Source organism: Staurois parvus, unplaced genomic scaffold (genome assembly GCF_062004578.1).
Source record: "Staurois parvus isolate SC_StPar_1 unplaced genomic scaffold, SC_StPar_1.0 ptg000175l, whole genome shotgun sequence".
Taxonomy (NCBI): domain Eukaryota; kingdom Metazoa; phylum Chordata; class Amphibia; order Anura; family Ranidae; genus Staurois; species Staurois parvus.
This window is the reverse complement of record NW_028317971.1, coordinates 7,336,318-7,356,220: the sequence shown is the minus strand read 5'-3', so window position 1 is coordinate 7,356,220 and position 19,903 is coordinate 7,336,318. Positions and strand designations below refer to the sequence as shown.

The following is a 19,903-nucleotide window of genomic DNA, read 5'->3' as shown; positions in this document are numbered from 1 at the left end:
CCGTCTTCACTGTGTTCCATGGTATATCCAATGCCTTGGAATTGTTTTGTACCTTCTCTTTGCAGATACCTTTTAACAATGAGATCCTTTTGATGTTTTGTAAACTCTTTGCAGAGCATGGCTTTTGCTGTTTTCTGTTTGTTTTTAATTGAATTGCACAGATATTAGATCACATTAAAAAGGCAGAAACAAATCTGGAGTGATTTATCTTGGTCTGTTTTTGTTACATCTCAAAAAACTGACATTTTTACAGGGGCATGTAGACTTTGTTATATCCACTATAGTGGCTAGTGAAGTGAAAACAGCACAGAGGACTATGTTAGCAGAACATATTAAACAGGGAGAAGTAGAAATTGCTACTTGTATTACTCTGCTGGAGAACTTACCTCTTCATTAACTGATGTATGCCTAGACTGCATAGAAAACCTCACTGGACACCTCCACCGGCTGAAAAAAAGAGCACATATTTCCCAATTAATCAAACTGATATTAGTCGCCAATAAAAGCCCTTAGGCATGTTTCTAAGTTTATATTGATATTTTCTTTTAGAGAAGACATTAAGGCTCCATGCACACTAGCATTTTTTGCAGCTCCTTGAAGCCGTTAATAGCATTTCTTTCTGCTCCTAGAAGCTAAATAGTGTTATCCTATGTGTCCATACACACTACTTTAGGCTATTAGCAACTTTTGAGCTTCAGCGTCTAGGAGCAGAAAAAAAAAAAAAAATAGTTGTTTTTTGGAGTGTTTTTCCAGCAGAAAAAAAAAAAAAAAAAAAACGCTAAAAACACTCCTAACAGCTTTCTTCTAGCTTTATATTTCTCTACAAAAAATGTTAATAAAAAGCCAATGCTCCTAAACGTTTCCAAAAAGTGTTATTACCAGAGTGTTTATCCAGGATTTTTTGAGCTTTTTAAAAAAAAAAAAACAAACACTGGTGTGTATGGAGCCTTAGAAACAGAAATATCTAAGAAGCTGGCCTGGACCATGTCACTCCTTTTGTCATTTTGTTTTGTTTCATTATAGCTTCCCCACATTTTACGGTTTATCCTTTTACATTTTATTTTGACTTTCCATGTATTTTTTTTTTTATAAAGTGAAAGAAAAAGTTTACATTTAGGCAACCGAGGTGAGAAAGCACAACACAAAGCAATTCTGAACATGTTTGTAAGACCTGTTGTCTATCAATAAAAACTACCGGTATGCAAGTACCCAGATTTTCACAAAGCGAAAATACTTGCATAATGACATTGAACACTGCTCCATTCTGGAGTACTGTGAGCCCAGCCTGCGTGACGACACATACAGATGACAAGAGTGAAAAACATAAAAAAGGGGTTGTCTCTATAGACGGGGATATGCAGCATGTGCTCTTCCTTGTCAAGTTTGTGAAATGTACCAAATATAATGCTATAAACATGATCAACACAAGGTGGCAGTAAGAAGGCTATGGTACCTAGGTAGACCAGAAATATAAACTGCGTGTTCACATGCAAATATTTATAAGTCTATCAAACTAGTATGAAATAGAGGCATTAAGTTAAGAAGTATTCCAGAATATGACCCAACCTTGCATATGGAATAATCTGAATATTCAGTCTTAAAAGTTCGAATGCAGGCTTACATGTGAAAATATTCATATTTGTCCATTTATTCAGCTTAAAGCGGAGTTCCACTCACGCTGTCAAAAAATAAAAGTCAGCAGCTACAAAAACTGTAGCTACTGACTTTTAAAAAACACACACCCACCTGTCCCTCGGTGTGTGTCCCTGCAGCCTGTTTTACTGGCCGTCTTCACTCCCTGGTTGCCGGCATCTTCAGTGTGGGCACCTGGCTGTGATAGCTTGCGGCTTCACAGCCGGGTACCCACTGCGCATGCGCGAATAGCGTTTCATGAATAGTACTGTAGTCTTCTGGGACCTGTCACATGTCCCAAAAGACTACCGGGAGGGAGGACACCTTCCACTTATGATTGCCTAGGCAATCAGAGCGGAAGTGGGAGCGGGTACCTGTCAAATTCGGGTACCCGCTCCCCCCACCAAAGGTGCCAATCCTTAATGGAAAGCGGGCGACCAGTCTTTAAAGTGGAACTTCCCCTTTTGGGTGGAGCTCCACTTTAATATACCGAGTGTGTTTCTAGGCCGTGCAGTCATGCCCCCAGGGTGGTGAAGAGCATGCTGTTGTGCTTTAGGGAGCAGTAAGCAAGGGACAAGCTTTTCTACTCAGGTTCTGGCTGCTTTCTAAAGAAACACAAATGAATGGGCTGCCATGTCCACACAAAACGTGGCTCGCAGAGCTGCATATGTGTGAACCTAGCCTTTTTCTTCATAGCGGTTTACAACTTTGTATATACACTGCTCAGTGATTAAGATAAATCTTTGCACTCACACATATGAAGAATGCAGAACTATTTTTTCTGGTTGTTAAAAGGCAGATGCAACTTGACTACTTGTTTCAACTTGTCTGCATCGGCATTACAGTCTAACTCGCATCATTTGCAGAAAATGGAGGACTAGATTCACATAGTCTTGCTTTTACTGACCAATATGTGCATTTCCACACCATGGTGCTGCATTGAGGTTTGTTGCAGTTCGTTACGTTTTTACGCACAACAATACATAACACTGCAGGCTTTTACAACTGCCTGAATCACATGCCCCCAAAAGCAGACAGCTGGCTTGACAGTAGTAAGCACAGTGTGTTTAAAGGAGAAGATAGAGAGAAAAGAGAAGAAGAGAGAGAAAAGAGAAGAAGAGAGAGAAAAGAGAAGAAGAGAGAGAAAAGAGAAGAAGAGAGAGAAAAGGGAAGAAGAGAGAGAAAAGGGAAGAAGAGAGAGAAAAGGGAAGAAGATAGAGAAAAGGGAAGAAGATAGAGAAAAGGGAAGAAGATAGAGAAGAAATACTGGAGGCTTTACTGACAACCTGAAAATTATTATGATTATACAGGATTTATATAGCGCCAACAGTTTGCTCAGTGCTTTACAATAGAACGGGAGACAATACAGCAACAATACAGTTCACTATATATACATACACACAGGCCCTCTGTTCCCTACTCATCACAATCACTTGTAAACACTGAAGTCTGGATTTAGAAGTGACAGACTCTCCACAGCTCCCACAAGTCTGATCTCCTGAGCGGCTCCCACCAAGTTCAGGATAGGGACAAGCGAGATGCAAGTGCCCAGAGTGGAATGTGGATGCCGACACCCCCAATGATGATTATCCCTGCACCTACAGTGTGCAGGAAGGTACTAGAGCCGGCTGAGTGCTTCAGCTTATTACAGCAACAAAAGTAAGACATGTTGAAGATGGTAGAGCTTTTAAGGATGGGGGAGATGGGGCTGTCACGATCGTGGCGTCAGACCTCAGACCTTCTCACCAAACTCGTGACCGAAGGACTAGCCGATCTAAAACCGCAATGTCACGTGCGCAACAATGCCACACTCAGCTGCACCCTGCACAACAATTTTCCAGCTAATTGGACCTCAATCGATGCACCAGCAGCCTGAATCAATTTTTACTGGGTCAGGTTAATTACGCAATTAACCCTTCACACTGCCACCACCTCCTTTTTGTACAGAGAAAGAGGAAACTCGGCAATATCAGCTAAAACACTATAATGGTTTAGAAAATCATCTGCATAATACAGTCACTGCAGGCCGATTATGTAGAGGGTTAAACAAACAAAGTAGCGTTCTCTTTAGAGGCAAGAATTCGTAAATTGCAATAAAGCGCTATAGAAACAGTTCATCACTTTCAGAAGGAAAGATTTATTACTAATAGGTCAAATGGGTGCAATAACAATATTTACAGAAAAAGATGTAACTAAGATATATATATATAAATATGCAGAGACCAACAGCACAGCAAAGAGATAGGGAGAGGTGAAAGGGTTAAGGTACTTGCCAAAGTCCTGGGTTAGCAGATCCAAGTTTCAGAGCGAAAGGGCACGGGTCTCCCCAGTGGTACTGATGTTAAAATGGGGGACGTCTTCAACTTAGCTCTCTTAGGCCTGACAGCCCATTTTGTAGTTCCCCAGCAGGGGGTGTCTCTAAAGGCAAGGACCAATACCCAATGTAGGGCGTGCAGGTCTGGGCGGATACCTCAACTAGAGCCAAAATCTCTCATAACTCATATTTTGGCCCATAACTTTCCATCTGCACAAGTGACATTCCACCCGCGGGTAGATTATTATGCAGACACGTCTGAGGATTGATTAAATATGAATTATGAAATTATACACTGAACGGTTCACGAGATCTATTTTTCGGCTTTCCTATGTATTCAAAACAAGGCGAGTGACCCATCAAATTGTTCGGCTTCTTTTAGCCAACTGACGATATGTCTGGTTTTTACGTATGTCTCTCATATTCCAAAATATGAGACATAGGGGGAAAAATGGATTTTGAAATGTGGTTATCTGATTCATGCTTCGTTGGAATGCCTTGAACTGCTGGGAAGGCTCCGTTATCTTATACGAGGTGTTAAATTGTACAGGTTGTTTGGACAGCTAGGCCCCGGCTCAGAGAGGTGTTTTATAGCTCTGGGCTCTCTGTTGGCTCTAGCCAGCCTGTGACCCTTCCAACACACATATGTCCCTGTGGATTAACAGAGAGGAAAGGGGGAAAAATGAGGGAAAACATGGAGATTCTTAACAAAATGGAGGACTGCGTCAGTCTCTGTTGCGCACGTTTCCGACAGGGGCAATGGGAGGGTGTTGCATGAAGAGCTGAAGAGGGGTGAAAGTAGGATGTGGATGCAGAGGTAAGCAGTTGTGGAAAGACTGAACTCTGCTCTGTTGTACACCCCTTAATTCTGCATGTAACCCCCATCCCCCCAAACTCTGCACGCTGTATGTAATGAACTCCTAGTATTTAATGCCCCTCTGTCACAGCGTGAGGAAAGTACTGCCGAAAACCGGCAATTGTCAGAAAACAGATCGACAGTGATCATCAGGGCATGGAGTCCTAATGATCAGTACCCACCAGTGCCAACCACCTGTGCACAGCAGTGCCCCCCGTCAATGCACATCAGTGAAGGAGAAAAATTACCTGTTTGCAAAATTTTATAGTAGAAACAAGAAAACTTTTTTTTTTTCAAATTTTTTGCTCTTTTTTGTTTATAGCGCAAAAAATAAAAAACACCCAGTGGCGATTAAATACCACCAAAAGAAAGCTCTATTTGTGTGAAAAAAATTATAAAAATTTCATATGGGTACAATGTTGCATGACCACCTGATTGTCATTCAAAGCGCGACAGCGCTGAAAGATGAAAACTGGTCTGGGCAGGAAGGAGGAATAAGTGCCCGGTAGGCTAGTGGTTCATCAGAACAGAAGAAACCTATGACAACTCTGCGTATAAACCCCTCCACAACTCTGCACTCTGTACTTAATGCACTCCTAGAATGTAATGCCCCTTTAAGACTTCGCACACTATTTGATGCAGTTTGGAGGGGGGTACATACACACATACACATTTCTTTTAATCAGAACCGCAGCAACCAATGACAAGCTGTTCTTTGGCAAAGCTTAGAAAATGAAAGCAACTCAGGTATGAATTTGCATTTCCTTTCTTTCCCTTCAGTAGAGACAGAACATCTGTTTATCAATGCTATACAAGTTCGGCAGTATTGTGCAAGCTGTCAGTCATCTGTATAAGACTGCTATGTGCCCACAGAGACCTGTCACCTACGTGTCATAAGAACAAAAAAATTGAGAAAGATATAAAAAAAACACAGAGAACTGTCCCAAGTGACTACAAAGCAGCTGTCATATCGCAAATCACACAAGGGGAAAATACTGTAGGGATATGCAATTAAGCCTGAACACCCTGCCCCCACCACTACCACCATAATAGCAAGTAACTGGGCCAACCATGACCACGTGTCATATCCCCAGGTTACAGGTAAAATGCATCATGCTGTGGAAACACACCTTAACATATTTAAAAGGACCAGTCCACCAAAAACTGACTTTTCCTTTTTTTGGTAGATGCTGGAAAGTTAAAATCACCTGGTAATTTCCACTATCCCTTTGGGACTCTATTGGTGTGATGTTGGCACTTGAGTTCCTGGGTCTGCACACCTGCTGTGGCCATTATGAGGAATGCCGACTCTTGATGTTGGATTATTTATTTACTATACAGAATTCAGCAGGAAAAGCCAAAACACCCAAAGCTCCCAAAGCCAGGAAAAATTGCAGGCAGATACCAGTGTTGGAGTAACCAAGACATACAAGTCAGGGGCTGAATCAGTCCATCTGGCTTCACCTGCAACCAACTTTAAGGTGAACTGAGCCTATAGGTAAATAATGAATAAAAACAGAATAGTAAGGGTCACGTTAGTAAAAACCCAGACATTTAGCTAAGTATGGTTCTTATCTTTAAAAAAAAAAAAAAAAAAACACAGCTTTTTAATATTTCCTTATATTGACCATAGCTATCAACATTGTTGAAGGAGCAGGATGGACATTTTTTTCTCAAACAAATTTCATGTGCAGGACAACATTACACTCACATGTTGAGAAAAAGCCCTTCCTAAGACCACAAACCCCCCCCCCCCCCCCAGCAAAAATAAGCTGCAAGATTGTCTCAGTAGACCTTTTTGGGGGAAAGAGTGCTTTTTTTTTTTTTTAACGTACTAGTGTAAAAGTTCAAAAACTTAAAAAAAAAAACCCACTTCCAATTTCCTGGACTTTATTTTGCCCACAAAATCTTTTATCTTTATAAAACTGTATTGTGTGCTTAAAATTCATCATTAAGAACTGCATGCATTTTTGTTTCTCTTAGGCCTGGTTCACACCAGATGCTTTCCAGTGTGTTTGTAAACTGTGTGCACAGCGTTTGCCATGTAATCCAATGGCCCTAGTTCACAGCAGCGTGGTCGATTACAGTGCTTTCAACAAAAGTAAAACCTGCATTTTTGTTCTCTATTTGGGATGCATCAAAATGCATATAAAAGCACCGGAATGCACATTATCCAAATGAAGATATTTTCCAATTATCCAAAAAAAAAAAAAAGGAAATGCAATGAAAACACGTCAAAAAATGCATCGCAAATTGTGTATACAAAAACAAAAATATACTCATCAGTTTCAGTGCTTTTAACAAAAGTACAACCTGCTAAAAAAAAAAAGGTTTTGCCATCTGAAACGCATTAAAATGTGTAAATGCACCAGAAAGTACACTGTCCATATGAAAAGATTTTCCGAGTATCAAAAGAAATAAAAAAAAATAAAAATAAAAAAGATGTTTGTTTGTTTTAAGTTAGAACTGGTTCACACCAGATGATTTTCAGTGCATTTTTAAACCTCATCTAGACTGTGTACACGTTTGCCATGTAATCCAATAGTCCTAGCTCACAGTAGTGTGGTAAGTTCCAGTGCTTTCAACAAAAATACAAACTGCTGCATTTTTTTTGCTATCTAGGATGCATCAAATTGTGTGCAAATGCACTGGAATGCATTCTGTCCAAAAAAAATGCAAAAACACATAAAAAAATGCATCAATTGTGTATACAAAAACAAAAATAAAGATTTTCCAAGTGTCAAAAAAAAAAAAAAAAAAAAAAAAGACGAATGAGGAGTTGCATGTATTTTTCTTTTCTTATAAGGGTTGGTTCACACCAGATGCTTTCCTGTACATTTTAAACCACACCCAGACTGCATGCACAGTGTTTGCCATGTAATCCAATAGCACTAGCTCACACCAGTACAGTCAGTAACAAAAGAACAACCTGCTGCATTTTTTTTCCTATCTGGGACTCATCAAAATGCATGTAAATGCACCGAAATGCACTTTGTCCAAATGAAGATATTTTCCAATTATCCAAAGAAAAAAAAAATGAAATGCAATGAAAACACCTCTGTTTGATCTTCAACTGCCATAATGCTGCACATGTGATCAGTTAAGACACCAGCCATTTGATGGTATGACAGTTTGGTTGAAAACACAAGCAACTGGTATTTGTGAAACCATTAAATCAATGGGTTTAGTTCTCCTTTATATTTAAGGCACACCTTGAATCATAACTGTTACAGTTACTAGTGTGCTTAGGTGAAAGCGGAACTAAACCCTCCTATTGTTTTCAGCCAAAGAAGCTGCCATCTTAGACTACTTTCATACTGATCCATAGCAAAAATTGTGCATTTTATACAGGACATGTAACTCAAAAACAGCATCAAAAATGCAACATGGGTGAGTTTTTGCAGCGATTTCAATGCATTTCAATGGGGAGGTGGGTTTTTTTATGTGTTTTTACCACACCAAAAATGCAGCAAAGCAGGATTTTACTAAAGGCAGGGGATCTGCAACAAATCAGTGTGAAGAGGCCATAAGATCACATGGTCATGTATTTTTCTTCCTGTTTTAAATGCAAAAGAAAAATGTATCAGTGTTAAACAACCTTAGCCTCTGTTTGATCCTCAACTGTCACAATCCTGCACATGTGACCAGTTATGACACCAGCCATTTCATGGTTTGATAGTTTGGTTAAGAGCACAAGCAAATGTGACAGTTAGCAATCCCAGCACATGCCACATGTAACTGTTTTTTTTTTAAAAATGTTAAATCAGTGGGTTTAGTTTCCCTTTAACATAAGCACACTAGTAACTGTAACAGTTATCATTCAAGGTGTGCCTTAAATTTAAAGCAGAATAAAACCCACTGCTTGCTACATTAATCCTGCTTGCTACATTAATCCTGCTTGCTGCATTAATCCTGCTTGCTGCATTAATCCTGCTTGCTACATTAATGCTTTCAGAAAAAATAGTTGCTTGTGTTTTAAACCAAACTGTCATACCATCAAATGACTGGTGTCATAACTGATCACATGTGCAGCATCATGGCAGTTGAAGATCAAACAGAAGCTAAGATTGCAGTTTAAAACAAAAGGTTAAAAAATAAATAAAATCAAACCAAAACAGTCAGAACACATCAAAAATGCATCAAAATTGTGTATACAAAAATAAAGATTTTCAAAAAAAAAGAAGAATGAAGAGCTGCATGCATTTTGTTTTCTTTTCAGGGCTTGGCTCACACCAGATGCTTTCCCGTACATTTTTAAACTGCATCCATAATGCATGCACAATGTTTGCCATGTAATCCAATGGCTCTAGCTCACAACAGTGCAGTCAGTTCCAATAAAAAATACAATAAAAAAAAAACCCTACTAAATTTTTCTGTTCATCTGGAACGCATAAAAACGTGTATAAACGCACAAGAATGCACATTGTCCAAATAAAAATAATTTCCAATTGTCAAAAAAAAAAAAAAAAAGCATGGAAAATGCATCAAAAATGCATTAAAATTGTGTATGCAAAAACGCATCCGGAATGCCGAAATTGTAGTGTGAACAAGTCCTTAGTTTAGGTCAGGGGTAGGCAAACTGCGGCTCTCCAGCTGTTGTGGAACTACATTTCCCATGAGGCATTGCAACATTACAAAACTGACAGTTACAGCTATGACTTGCAGAGGCATGATGGAACTTGTAGTCTTGCAACAGCTGGAGAGCCGCAGTTTGCCCACCCCTGGTTAGGTTCACACCTATGCATTTTCCGCTGCGGTTCGTAGAGACGTACAACATGACTTTCCTATGGGACAGATACACATCTCCACGTTTTCACCCGGTGCATTTTTTGGAAAGCGTTAGGGACTTTTTTTTTAACGCAAAAAGCTGCATTTCTGCAGGCTAGGTTTACAACTATGCAGTTTCCCTGTGACGCGTTTCTGCAGGCTACGTTCATACCTATGCAGTTTGCTTTTGATCCGTTTCTGCGGGCTAGGTCCACACCTATGCAGTTTGCGTTGATCCGTTTCTGCGGGCTAGGTGCAAACCTATGTAGTTTCCCTTTGATCCGTTTCTGCGGGCTAGGCTCACACCTATGCAGTTTGCGTTGATCCGTTTCTGCGGGCTAGGCTCACACCTATGTAGTTTCCCTTTGATCCGTTTCTGCGGGCTAGGTTCAAACCTATGTAGTTTCCCTTTATCCGTTTCTGCGGGCTAGGCTCAAACCTATGCAGTTTGATTTCATCCGTTTCTGCGGGCTAGGCTCACACCTATACAGTTTGATTTCATCCGTTTCTGCGGGCTAGGCTCATACCTATGCAGTTTGATTTCATCCGTTTCTGCAGGCTAGGCTCACACCTATGCAGTTTGTGTTGATCCGTTTCTGCAGGCTAGGCTCACACCTATACAGTTTGCGTTTGATACGTTTCTACGGGCTAGGCTCACACCTATACAGTTTGATTTGATCCGTTTCTACGGGCTAGGCTCACACCTATACAGTTTGCTTTCATCCATTTCTACGGGCTAGGCTCACACCTATACAGTTTGATTTCATCCGTTTCTGCGGGCTAGGCTCACACCTATACAGTTTGATTTCATCCGTTTCTACGGGCTAGGCTCACACCTATACAGTTTGATTTCATCCGTTTCTGCGGGCTAGGCTCACACCTATACAGTTTGATTTCATCCGTTTCTGCAGGCTAGGCTCATACCTATGCAGTTTGATTTCATCCGTTTCTGCAGGCTAGGCTCATACCTATGCAGTTTGTGTTGATCCGTTTCTGCAGGCTAGGCTCACACCTATACAGTTTGCGTTTGATACGTTTCTACGGGCTAGGCTCACACCTATACAGTTTGATTTGATCCGTTTCTACTGGCTAGGCTCACACCTATACAGTTTGATTTGATCCGTTTCTACTGGCTAGGCTCACACCTATACAGTTTGATTTGATCCGTTTCTGCGGGCTAGGCTCACACCTATGCAGTTTGCGTTGATCCATTTCTGCGGGCTAGGCTCACACCTATACAGTTTGATTTGATCCATTTCTGCGGGCTAGGCTCACACCTATGCAGTTTGATTTGATCCATTTCTGCGGGCTAGGCTCACACCTATACAGTTTGATTTGATCTGTTTCTACAGGCTAGGCTCACACCTTTTTGCGGTTTTGCACATGAGCTTTTGATGCGTTTTTGCCACATTTTGTGTTTTCCCCTTTTTTCAACAAGTTGCTGGGCAGAATAAAAAAAAAACACACCAAAAACGCACTAAATGCTTTTCTGCAGTGTCTCCATTGAAATCTATAGAACCAAAAACGCAACATTTTGCATTTAAAAAAAGTCCCCGTCCCCTTAACAAAAAACGCACTGGGTGAAAATGTGGAGATGTGAACTTGTCCCATAGGAAATGAAGTGAAATGGTCTGCTGTGCGTTTCTAGGTGTGAACCTAGACTAAGAAGGGAAAGGGCAGTTTTCACGATTAACATCTTTGTTTTTTGTGTGTTCGTCAACATCGATAGAATGAGATCAGAGCACAACAACAGATTATTATACCAACAATAACTAGAATTCTGATGAAACCGAAATCTCAATGACGAGGTGTTGATCCTAAACGGCGGGCTATGGGGTGTCTGTCTGTGTACGGCCTGTGTGAGCCTGCAGCACATCCTGTGTGAATGCAGAGGACGGATATAAACAAGGGCCGCCCCACCACTTCCTACTGCCAGGAATACGGGAAGCCGCGCATACACGTACGTAGCAGACTGAGCGCAGCGCTGCCTATTACACAATCCCTCCCTCCTCCCCTCACACACGGGGCGGATATCACTGTACACAGATGGCTACTCCCAGACTGGCCCCCGGCCTCCTGCCCCCCCCCCCCCCCCCCAGCATATACACACTTCTCTCCTCTGCCGGGGCCCGAAACGTCAGCCTCTCCCGATAACCTTTCCAGACAAATGTGAGGTGAAAACTTCTAGAACAATCCCGACTGTTATAAAAAGGTGTGATAAACCCGTAGAGAAGCGCCTCTACACGGCCGCGCTCACCTTCCCGACTCTCCTCAGGATTCGTATACAACAAGACACAGCACTCAGAAAATGTCTGACGATCTACAGCCACACAGTCCTAGGGAAGGGGAGGGGCGCCATCTGCTCCGGAAGTGATTCCTGCACAGGAACCCAAAAAGAGAAAGCGAAAGCTGACCCGGAAACGGAGTGAGACTGAGGCTCTAGTGCTGGAAGGACTCTGCCCACACTGGTGTGGAGTCACTTCCTGTAGAGTAGCGGGATGACTGCAGCGTGGCGGTGCGCGGCTGTTGTCTCTACACACTGATTTGCTGTTAGAAATGTTGTAACAATAAAATTGAAGTTCTTCTAAATCTTAGATTCTCTCTTAGATTCCTGGGGGCTTTCTGTTCCTACAGCTGTCTTTAGGTCTTCTGTTGCTGGAGTATTTATAATACGTTCAATAACAGGTGTTAGGGACCTGAAAACTAAAGCATAGGGACTATGGCATTACTAGAAGAGGATTTTGCATGAAATCTTGCCCCAATATTGATCAAAGCCAGATTTTCCATGAAAATACAAATGTTTGGTGTGTGCAATGTGTAGAATGTCTACAGTTTTCAATTACACAAACAGGATGATACCAAAATATTGGCAATACGTTAAAGCATAACTCTGGGTTTTGGTTAAAATGGAATTAATCCCAACAAATTAACAGCTGACCAAAACATGCTAGCGCAATTGCAGTGCACGGGACATCTGACTCAAAAAACGCACCAGAAACATTATTGATGCTGCATTTTCTATTGATTTCAATGGGGAGGTATGTTTTTTTGTGCATTTTATTTACCACACCAAATCTGCAATAAGCAGGATTTTTAAAAAAACGCCCACAATGGATCAGTGTATAGAGTTACATAGAAATACATAGACACACGTTTATCTTCCACTTTTTTTAACCTCTTCACGCCAGCTGAAACGCAAATGTACGGCCTCCCGGCGTCTGGGCCTAGATGCCTAGCAGCCGCACATTTGAATTCTAAATTCTGTATAATAATAATATTAAAAAAGAACACTCCCAGCACACATGTCCGGTACTCACGGAAAGGTCCCGATCTCTTTCGATCAGGACCTTTCCTGATCATGTGACCGCCGTGATGGCGTGTAACAGCAATCACATGACCCTGAACCCCGCCCTGCCTCCCGGATTCTAAAACCCTTAAAGGGCCGGGAGGTGCCGGCGTGAAGGGGTTAAACGCAGAAGCGTAACAAAAATGGATCAGTGTTAAAATTGGAACTACAACCTCCTATCCTTTTCAGCCAAGGAAGGTGCCATCTTTGCCTCTGTTCTATCTTCAACTGCCACGATGCTGCACATGTGATCAGTTATGACACCAGCCATTTGATGGTATGACAGTTTGGTTGAAAACACAAGCAACTGGTTTTTGTGAAACCATTAAATCAATGGGTTTAGTTCTGCTTTATATTCCAGGCACACCTTGAATCATAACTGTTACAGTTAGTAGTGTGCCTATGTGAAAGCGGAACTAAACCCTCCTATTGTTTTCAGCCAAAGAAGCTGCCATCTTAGACTACTTTTATAATGATCCATAGTAAAATTGTGCTAAAAATGCATATGTGTTTTTACCTAGTTTTTAACACATTTGCGGTGCATTTTACACAGGACATGTGACTCAAAAACGTAACATGGGTGCGTTTTTGCAGTGTTTTCTATGAGGAGATGCGTATTTTTGGTAGTTTTACCACAGAAAAAATGCAACCAGCAGGATTTTACTATAGGCAACGAACCCACAACGGATCAGTGTGAAGAGTTCCATAGGATCACATGGTCATGTGTTGTTCTTCATTTTTTTTAAAGTAAAAGCGGAGGAAAAACGGATCAGTGTGAAAGCAGCCTTGGTCTCTGATCCTCAACTGCCATGATGCTGCATATGTGACCAGTTATGACACCAGCCATTTGATGGTTTGACAGTTTGGTTAAGAGCACAAGCAAATGTGACAGTTACATTCCCAGCACATGCCAGGAATGTAAATGTTTTTTGAAAATGTTAAATCAGTGGGTTTAGTTCCACTTTAACATAAGTACACTAGTAACTGTAACAGTTATCATTCAAGGCGTGCATTGAATTTAAAGTGTTACTAAACCCAGGACCCTACATTCACTATATTGGGTCTCCCACAGTGCACAGGACACGGAAGTACAGTTATTTTAGTAAATATAAACTGCTAAATACCTTTTCTCATCAGCAGTTAGAGCAGTCTTGTGACTTCTATCAGTGTCCAGCAGAGCACATGTTAAAGCTTGTAGGAGGAGTTTTCATTTTGCTCTAAGAGGATGCAGAGCCCCTGACCTCTGGACAGTGCTGATTGGCCCTGTGCTGATCACATGCACTCTCCTAAGCAAAACTCTCTAGCAATACACACCAAACTGAGCATATGCAGAGTGACTCACAGGATATGTCTTATCAGGAGATAAGAGGGGGACACTGGAAGAAGGGGAGGATCAGAGAAGAAAGGATCAAACAGCCTTTTTGCGCAATGCAGAGCATTAACCCCTTGGTTTCCACAGTGAGTATAACAAGCATGCTTTACTGCGTATACAGACTGATTTTACTGTTGTGGGTTTAGTAACACGTTAAAGCAGAACTAAACCCACTGATAGCCATTTAAAAAAAACAGTCAAAGCAAATGGTCAGGTCATCGAATGGCTGGTGTCATAACTGATCACATGTACGGCTCCATGACAACTGCAGATTTAGCAGAGGCTAAGATGACAGTTTCCTTGGCTATAAAGGATAGGATGGATTAGTTCCACTTAAACTTTAAATAGTTTATCTGGACCAAGCTTGGCCCTAAGAAACTATTTCCTTCACTACCGGATGCAGTCACTGTGAACGCTGTATAACCGCTTCCATACAGGGCACTTTTACCCCCTCCCTACCCAGGCCATTTTTCAGGTTTCAGCGCTCTCACACTTTGAATGACAATTGCGTGGTCATACAACACTGTACCCAAACTAAAATTTTATCATTTTCTTCACACAACTAGAGATTTCTTTTGTTGGTATTTAATTTAAAGGGGCCGGTACTCAGATCTGTCATCGGACGTGTTCGAGGTACATGGCCGGTGACAGATCGCGCCGCTGCGCCGCTCTGCAGGCATGCAAATTGCGCATGCCTGAAAGGACTCCATATGGCATCCACCCGGAGGGACGAGAGGTTTTGCAGGCCGCCATCTGGCTATAGGCCAGGAGGGAACCTGATAAACTCTATATAGCATATACTACATACAGTATACAGCACTGTATTCCAGCAGCAGAACGGTGACTTACCATTCTGCTCTTAAAACAAAATTAAGTACAGGAGGCTTTGTAATTTATAAATGAAAACAAGGCTTCCTCTGGCAAGTTGGGGAGTCATGTGGATGATGTCACAATCTCCATCTCAGCCAATCAGAGGAATAATGTACAAAGCCTCTTGTAAATGGCTGAACAGCACTCATTCCGACTTGATTTTGTTTTGGGGAAGGACAGAAAGTTCCCGTCCCACTGCCGGAACATAGTACTATATAATGAAGGTAGTTGCTGCTACATTCAGTTTATTTAGTGCTCCCAGTTGACCCATGTGTTAGTGGAGAAAATTGTTTGGATCAGCTTGGCCTGAACAAACTATTTAAAAAGAGCTAAAACCTAAAGTTAAGCTTTAAAGGCTAATGCATCCTTTCATAGCATGTATTATGTTACACCCAAAAACTGACTCCACTTACCTGAATCAATGGCTGTTTCGCTCTACAGGCTTTTGTATGATTTTGAATTTGATGCAGCTTTGCATTGTTACGCCCAGGGGCAGACTGACCATTTGGAAACTCGGGCAGTGCCCGAGGGCCCGGGGTCAGTAGGGGGCCCCATGAGATGCCCCTGGTACCTTTTTCATAGGCTTTTTTGAGTTTGGGCAAGAATACAGGGGCCTCATGATCCCCTATTGCCTGGCACCATGGCAGAGGGACTCGTCATTTTCAATAGACACAAGTGATACTTCCTCCAGCTCCATAAATGAGGGTCAGTACCCTTGCAGAGATTGGGGCCAAAGGAAAAGTCTGCAGGAGCCTGTGCATTTCACCCGTGATCCACTTAACACAGTTGCAATGCTTTGTGAGGCCAATAAAAAAAAATAACCACTTGCCCTCCAGAAGCTTTACCCCCATTCCTGACCAGGTCATTTTTTGTAACGCGCTGCGTTACTTTAACTGACAATTGCGTGGTCATGCAATGCTGCACCCAAATGAAATTTACATCCCTTTTTTCCCACAAATAGAGCTTTCTTTTGGTGGTATTTGATCGCTTCTGTGTTTTTTATTTTTTGGGCTATAAAAAAAAAATACCGACAATTTTGAAAAAAAAAAATATATTTTTGATTTTTTGCTATTAAACATATCCAGTAAAAAAAAAAAATTTTGTCATAAATTTAGGCCAAAATGTATTCTGCTACATGTCTTTGCTAAAAAAAATCCCAAAATGTGTAAATTAATTGGTTTACGTGAAAGATATAGCATTTACAAATGGCGGTATATATATAGTGGAATTTTTTTTTTACTAGTAATGGTGACTTATAGCAGGACTGCGGCAGGCATTCTGACACTGGGGGGAACTGACTTGGTGTCACTGACATCCCCAGTGACACCAATACAGTGATCAGTGCTAATAAAAAGCACTGACACTGTGCTAATGGCACTGGGCAGGAAGGGGTTAACATGTGGGGTGATCAAAGGGTTAACTGTGTGCTGTGCGTGTGCTTTACACTGTAAGCACACTGCTTTGCATGGCTCTGCTATGCAGAGCCATACAAAGCAGTGTGCAGGAGATGACGGGAGAAACCTGTGTTGTTTATACACAGGTCTCTCCCCTGTTGATGATACTCAGCTATCGCCAGGTGTCGGTGGGGAATCAGCATCCGGGGCCCAGTGATTGATAGCTGGAACGGCAAAATCACAAATATATATATATGTGATTTCTGCTATAGGGTGGCGTGGAAGCGGTTAAAAAAACACAGATTGCAGCACTGAAAGTGAGACTACCCTGTTGCAAAACTCTGAGTTCTGCCCATGGTGCCTAGCATCCACAAAAGGGAATAACAAAGTACAGCTATAAATTTTTGCTATTAGGATACAGACAGTAAAGCTGCCTAAACTCACAAGGCATGCTGTCAGAACATCCTAACTGACAGCAGGTGAGCTATCTCCGCCCAGCACATTTTGTCCTATGGGACATCCGTAAGAGTTATGAAATGCAGATTTTTTCTTTTCAACATGGTTGCATTGTATTGGGTTAATAAAAACCTCATTACTGTACATGTAAAGTGCATCTATAGGCAAAAGTTTTGGGTACTGAGGCAAGAGTTAAATCTGTAAGTTTATTTTTGCTGTCTGTGTCCTGTTAGGCCTCATTCACAAGGAGCATACATAAGAATACCTCGATGAAGGACCGTGTTTACCCATACAGGGGTGCACAGGTGTTCCATGCAGGCAGTCCCATTGCTGTCAGTTGGGATACAGAGGCTGCATAACCCCGAACTCTACTTTGCTACCTTTACCAGACACATGACCAGTATTGTGAGAAAATCAATACAAAGTGAAGAGAATTGCACTTTCATACAGTTTCTATTGGAAGATCTCTCCTAACTCTAATATGGGTGACAACTAGTGATAAGTAAATTTGAAATTCAGTTTAACCAGAGTTCTGCAAATGCATCAAAAAGATCAATGAAGATTTGACATGGTTACAAACATGCTGCAAGCAATCAGCAAAGGATGAAAAAAGTAAAAAAAAAAAGTATTTTCCTACCTAAAAAAATGGCAATTGTCTGAGCTATCTACCACCAAACAAATCTCATGAGGTTGTTCAGCTTGTCAGCATCCCATGATCTGAAATAAATTTGCATAGGGAAATCATATAGAAAAATATATATAAACTTTTACACTCTTTATTACAGATAACATGTTAAAAATGGGGTAAAAAAACAAACAAAAAACAAGTGTTTAACTGCTTCCTGTCCACCCATAGTCTATAGACGGTGGACAGAATGCAGTGCTGATGAGGGCTAATGTACCTGTACGTTAGCCCACACCAGCAGCTCCTGTGTGGCTCTCACACTCTACACACGGGAGCCTGGTGATTTATGAGTTGACACAGCAGATCACAAGAGGAAAAAATGAAAGGGGAGGAGAGGAAAAGAAGAAAACCTCCCACAACCCCCTACTTACAATTTTCCCTCCCCTCACCCCCATAAATGAGCCCTGGTGTTGGGGACCGGAGGTCTTCACCCATGTGACCCCCAAAATGAAGCAACCCACCAACAGAAGATCTGTGCATGTACAGTTTTTAAAAAAACAATAGTAACATGCAAAAAAAACATCAATTCACAGTGAATAAAACAATAGAACCTACTCCCATTAGACGCCAACATTGCCAACCCCAAGGCCAACTCAAAAGCCAGGCAGTCAGCATTTCCAAATAATTCTATATTAAACAAATAATTAATTAAAGAAAAGGTTTAAAACTGAGTTGATCATTCAGGCCTTGGGGGACATAACCCCCAAACCTGAAGATACACTCAGTTTTCCTTTTAAGACTCTCCGTAATAAAGTCCCCTCCTTCGCTTCTTGGATGAACTCTGTCCAAGACCATAAACAGGACACCTTTTGGACTGTATTTATAACGTACCACAAAGTTTCTCCCCACTGGGAATTTCAAATTGCCATTAATAATGGCATATAGACTACATGATCATAAATGCATCTCCAGAAATTGCATTTAGTCTTTCCGGTGTAGTTTCCTGCTGTCTCTTTTCTAAAAAGTGTCATACTGATTTTACCGTCCCTATCCTTTTTTTTTTTTTTTTTTTTTACCGTCCCTATCCTAATTGATTAAAAGTTAAAGGAAGGGTAGCTCAGAATTACTATAATTTGCCATAAAGGACAAATTATATTTATTCCTATTGATGAAATCACAGAACTCCATGAGAGGTTGACTATAAAAAATATAAAAATGTCATCGATATACCTGTACCATTCCAGCACGTCACACAGGTGCATCAACACTTATTTGGCATATATGCGGAGATATTTTATTGTTTCTGTTGTAAATATTATGTCCCTATGCAGCTTTGTAAGAAATTTATTGCTGGTGTTATGTTTAACTTTTGTGAATTGATATTTTGTTATTTTTTATTTAAAAAATTGTACATGTATAGGTCTGCATGTGTTTTTTTTTTGGGGGGGGCAGGGAGCTCATGGGGGTGGACTTCTGGTTCCCAACTGCAGGGCCCATTCATGAGGAAAAAAGGGGAGGGAAGATTGTGTGTGGAGAGCTGGGGGAGTTTTTTCTTTTCTTTATCACCTCCCTTTCATTTCTTCCTATTTTGCCTCACACTGTGGGTATCTGTAATGTTCTAGGCACCGTGGCATCTATTATTTCCTGCCTCTCATTTTTTCTGTGTTCTCCCAATCCCCCCTTTTTTGGCGGGGCAAGAGTTAGATATGCTACAAGCTAGGTGATTTCCCATAAATGTGACGCCACCCTGTGACGCGCACTCCAGACTGGAACGCACTATGCGATGGCACAGGACTCCCACAGCCAGGAGGAAAGATGGTGCCCCAACGTGACCTCAAGAGTGAGGTGCACTGCAAGTAGGTGCATGCACACAAAGTAGAAAGCCCCACAAGGGCATCGGAGTAAATAAACACCAGGTGTTTGACAGTTGAAGAAATGCTGAGGTTTGTAGTGTTGGTTTTTAGGTAAAACAATGTCCTTGTCCACGCACATATGTATTGACACTAAGCACAATGTCCACATCTATGGGTACCCAAAGTGATTCGTATACATGAAGTCCTGAGTGATTTGACTTTGAACTAATCTATTTTTTAGCAAAGGACATTTTCTGAAAGTTAAGTTAGGTTCACTATTTACATATGTGGAGACCATTGAGTCATTACTCAGTAAATGCCAGTGTTTTTTTTAAAACTGCACGCAACTGGCCCACTTGAATATTTTATGTTGTTATTACTAAGAGTTTTTTCTTGTCATGGACCTGTTGATTTTGAT

At 41.3% G+C, this 19,903-nt stretch overlaps 1 protein-coding gene across 5 annotated transcripts in view; it reads right to left on the bottom strand.

Annotated features, from left to right (window-relative positions):
• Positions 1-11,925, bottom strand: part of TASOR2 (transcription activation suppressor family member 2) — a 99,592-nt gene extending 87,667 nt beyond the window's left edge. For all 5 annotated transcript variants that reach the window (XM_089676889.1, XM_089676892.1, XM_089676893.1 and 2 more), the window contains exons 1-2: positions 11,827-11,925; positions 387-447 (exon numbers count right to left, since the gene is read on the bottom strand). Coding sequence is in view for 1 of the 5 variants with exons in the window: in XM_089676890.1 (XP_089533016.1) it covers positions 387-394 (8 nt within the window). In the remaining 4 variants the exon portion in view is untranslated. The remainder of the gene's footprint in view (positions 1-386; positions 448-11,826) is intronic.
• Between the last annotated feature and the right edge of the window lie 7,978 nt (positions 11,926-19,903).